Source organism: Penaeus monodon, chromosome 31, assembly GCF_015228065.2.
Source record: "Penaeus monodon isolate SGIC_2016 chromosome 31, NSTDA_Pmon_1, whole genome shotgun sequence".
Taxonomy (NCBI): Eukaryota; Metazoa; Arthropoda; class Malacostraca; order Decapoda; family Penaeidae; genus Penaeus; species Penaeus monodon.
Window position 1 is genome coordinate 32,516,854 of NC_051416.1, and position 1,992 is coordinate 32,518,845.

The 1,992-nt window shown below is 44.9% G+C and overlaps 1 protein-coding gene across 2 annotated transcripts in view; it reads right to left on the bottom strand.

Annotated features, from left to right (window-relative positions):
• LOC119593178 (cytochrome P450 2C42-like) overlaps window positions 1–1,992 on the bottom strand; it is a 9,480-nt gene that overhangs the window by 739 nt on the left and 6,749 nt on the right. For both annotated transcript variants that reach the window (XM_037942157.1, XM_037942156.1), the window contains exons 5-9: window positions 1,470–1,639; window positions 1,082–1,312; window positions 875–986; window positions 488–668; window positions 132–250 (exon numbers count right to left, since the gene is read on the bottom strand). In XM_037942157.1, the coding sequence (XP_037798085.1) occupies window positions 132–250; window positions 488–668; window positions 875–986; window positions 1,082–1,312; window positions 1,470–1,639 (813 nt within the window). The remainder of the gene's footprint in view (window positions 1–131; window positions 251–487; window positions 669–874; window positions 987–1,081; window positions 1,313–1,469; window positions 1,640–1,992) is intronic.

The following is a 1,992-nucleotide window of genomic DNA, read 5'->3' on the forward strand; positions in this document are numbered from 1 at the left end:
TCCCTTTGTTCTCTGTTGTTGTTTTTTTCCACTTTTACACAGGTGAAACGTGGTTCTCCTAAAGGACTGCAAACAGTATTCTTCATCATATATTTGAACCGAACCGCTTGACTTTAGACAAGCAAACACACCTTTGGGGATGATATAGCCATTAACAGTGAGGTTTTCCACCGTTTCGTGAGGCAAGTTGAACGGTATTAGGCTTAGCGTCCTTTGCACTTCATGTATAGTAGCTTGTGTGTATGGCAACCTGGTATAGTAAGAAAGAGGAATGTCATATTTGGGTATCTCACTGTACGAAGCGGAGAAGGAACAAGAAAACGGGGTCAAAATAGGGAAAAGGAAGTGAGATATTAAATGTGGCAATTTCGTAACTGAAAACAGAAGTTAGTGGGAAGACAAAGAAATGGTTATGGCGCAAAGTTGAAAAAAAAATTGAAACACCTGAGAACCCGTTTCTTCTTTCAGATATTGCCAGAATACTCACTGGTCCCTCTGGGAGAAGGACGGCAGCTGGTCTCGGTCCACCACGCTGTCCAGTTCCTCGTGAACGCGCTTCTGGACCTCCGGGTGTTTGGCAAGTAGGTACACCGCCGTGGTCAGGGTGCTCGACGTGGTCTCGCTTCCTCCAACGAACATTTCAAAAATCACGGATACCATCTGATCCACTGCGGATATAAGGTAAATTACGTGAATATCGTTAATGATTTTTTGGAAAATATTCAAATTTGGCATGTATGATTAATGCCCTTTTGCTTTTACTTAAAACCACGATACAGATGCTATAGAGGCAACAGCACGAAAACCCAAGTTACAGCAATGAATCAGAAGTTTAATAAACAGAATTATCACTGCAGACGAGAGAGAGTCATACTGTGAAAGAAGGAAGGCTCGTTCTTGTGCTCCTCAATCTCTCGCAGATACAAGGCCGCCAGACAGTCGCTATTCCTCGCCGCCTCGTCACGCTGGAATTCTTCCACTTCGTGCTGAAAATGGGATAATACTTTCCGAACTCTTGCAAGATTCGCGTAATCAGTAACGTACCTACATATATCTATCAGCAAGCTGAGCCTCACTTTACCTTGATGAAATTGGTAACGCTGATGAATGGCTTGACGTCTTTCTTCAGGAACGGCAAGTAAGGAGCGAACTTGAGCACTCCGGGGATGAAGTGGAGAGGAGAGAGGAAGTTGATGTCGGCCGGCGCGATGAACGTCTTCAGGAGGGTGGCCAGTCTGGCGTCGCCGTAGGAGTACCTCTTGCCCATCACCATCGCCCAGATCACGTTAATAATAGACCGGCTGAAGAAGCGCTGGAAAGTCGTAAGTTATTATGTCTTTGAAAATAATGAGCACCCACACATATATGCATACATACACATATTCAACATATTTTGTTAGGAGCTTGGGTGATTTTGCCTTGCTCTTTTATATTACAGCAGTTTGGCCTTGTTTAGTACCGGTGCTCACCTGCATGGCAATCGGCTTATCTCTCTGCAGCGCGATGTGGTCCATCAGCTCCTTGACTTCGAGGATCATGAGCGGCTCCAGGCTGGTCTTGCCGAAGCCCAGGTCCCTCAGGTGGCGCAGGACGAAGCGCCTCTGCTCCTGCCACAGCTCTCCCGACGACCCAAGAATCCCTGAAACAAAGGTAAGGTGTCAAGGGCCAAAGGATGCTAAGGTATCGGTTGATAATCGAGAAGGTGGATTTCAAGTACTCATAACGGAGAATGTGAAAATGGCAGTGACCCCATGTCAAGTGGTCTCTGTCATTAAATTCGAAGAGCTTTCACCAATTCAAATCTGAAAGTAGAGATAGTTCAGATCTGGTATTTTGATATACTGATTAGAGCTCATCTTATGTGGAGAACCTGCATGACGGCTGAAGTTGGAATGGAGAGAAGCCCAAATATTTCTTAATAAAACAAATGAACGTGGACATACAAAGAAGCATACCATTATGAATGCAAACAGAAACTTGCATGTACAATTG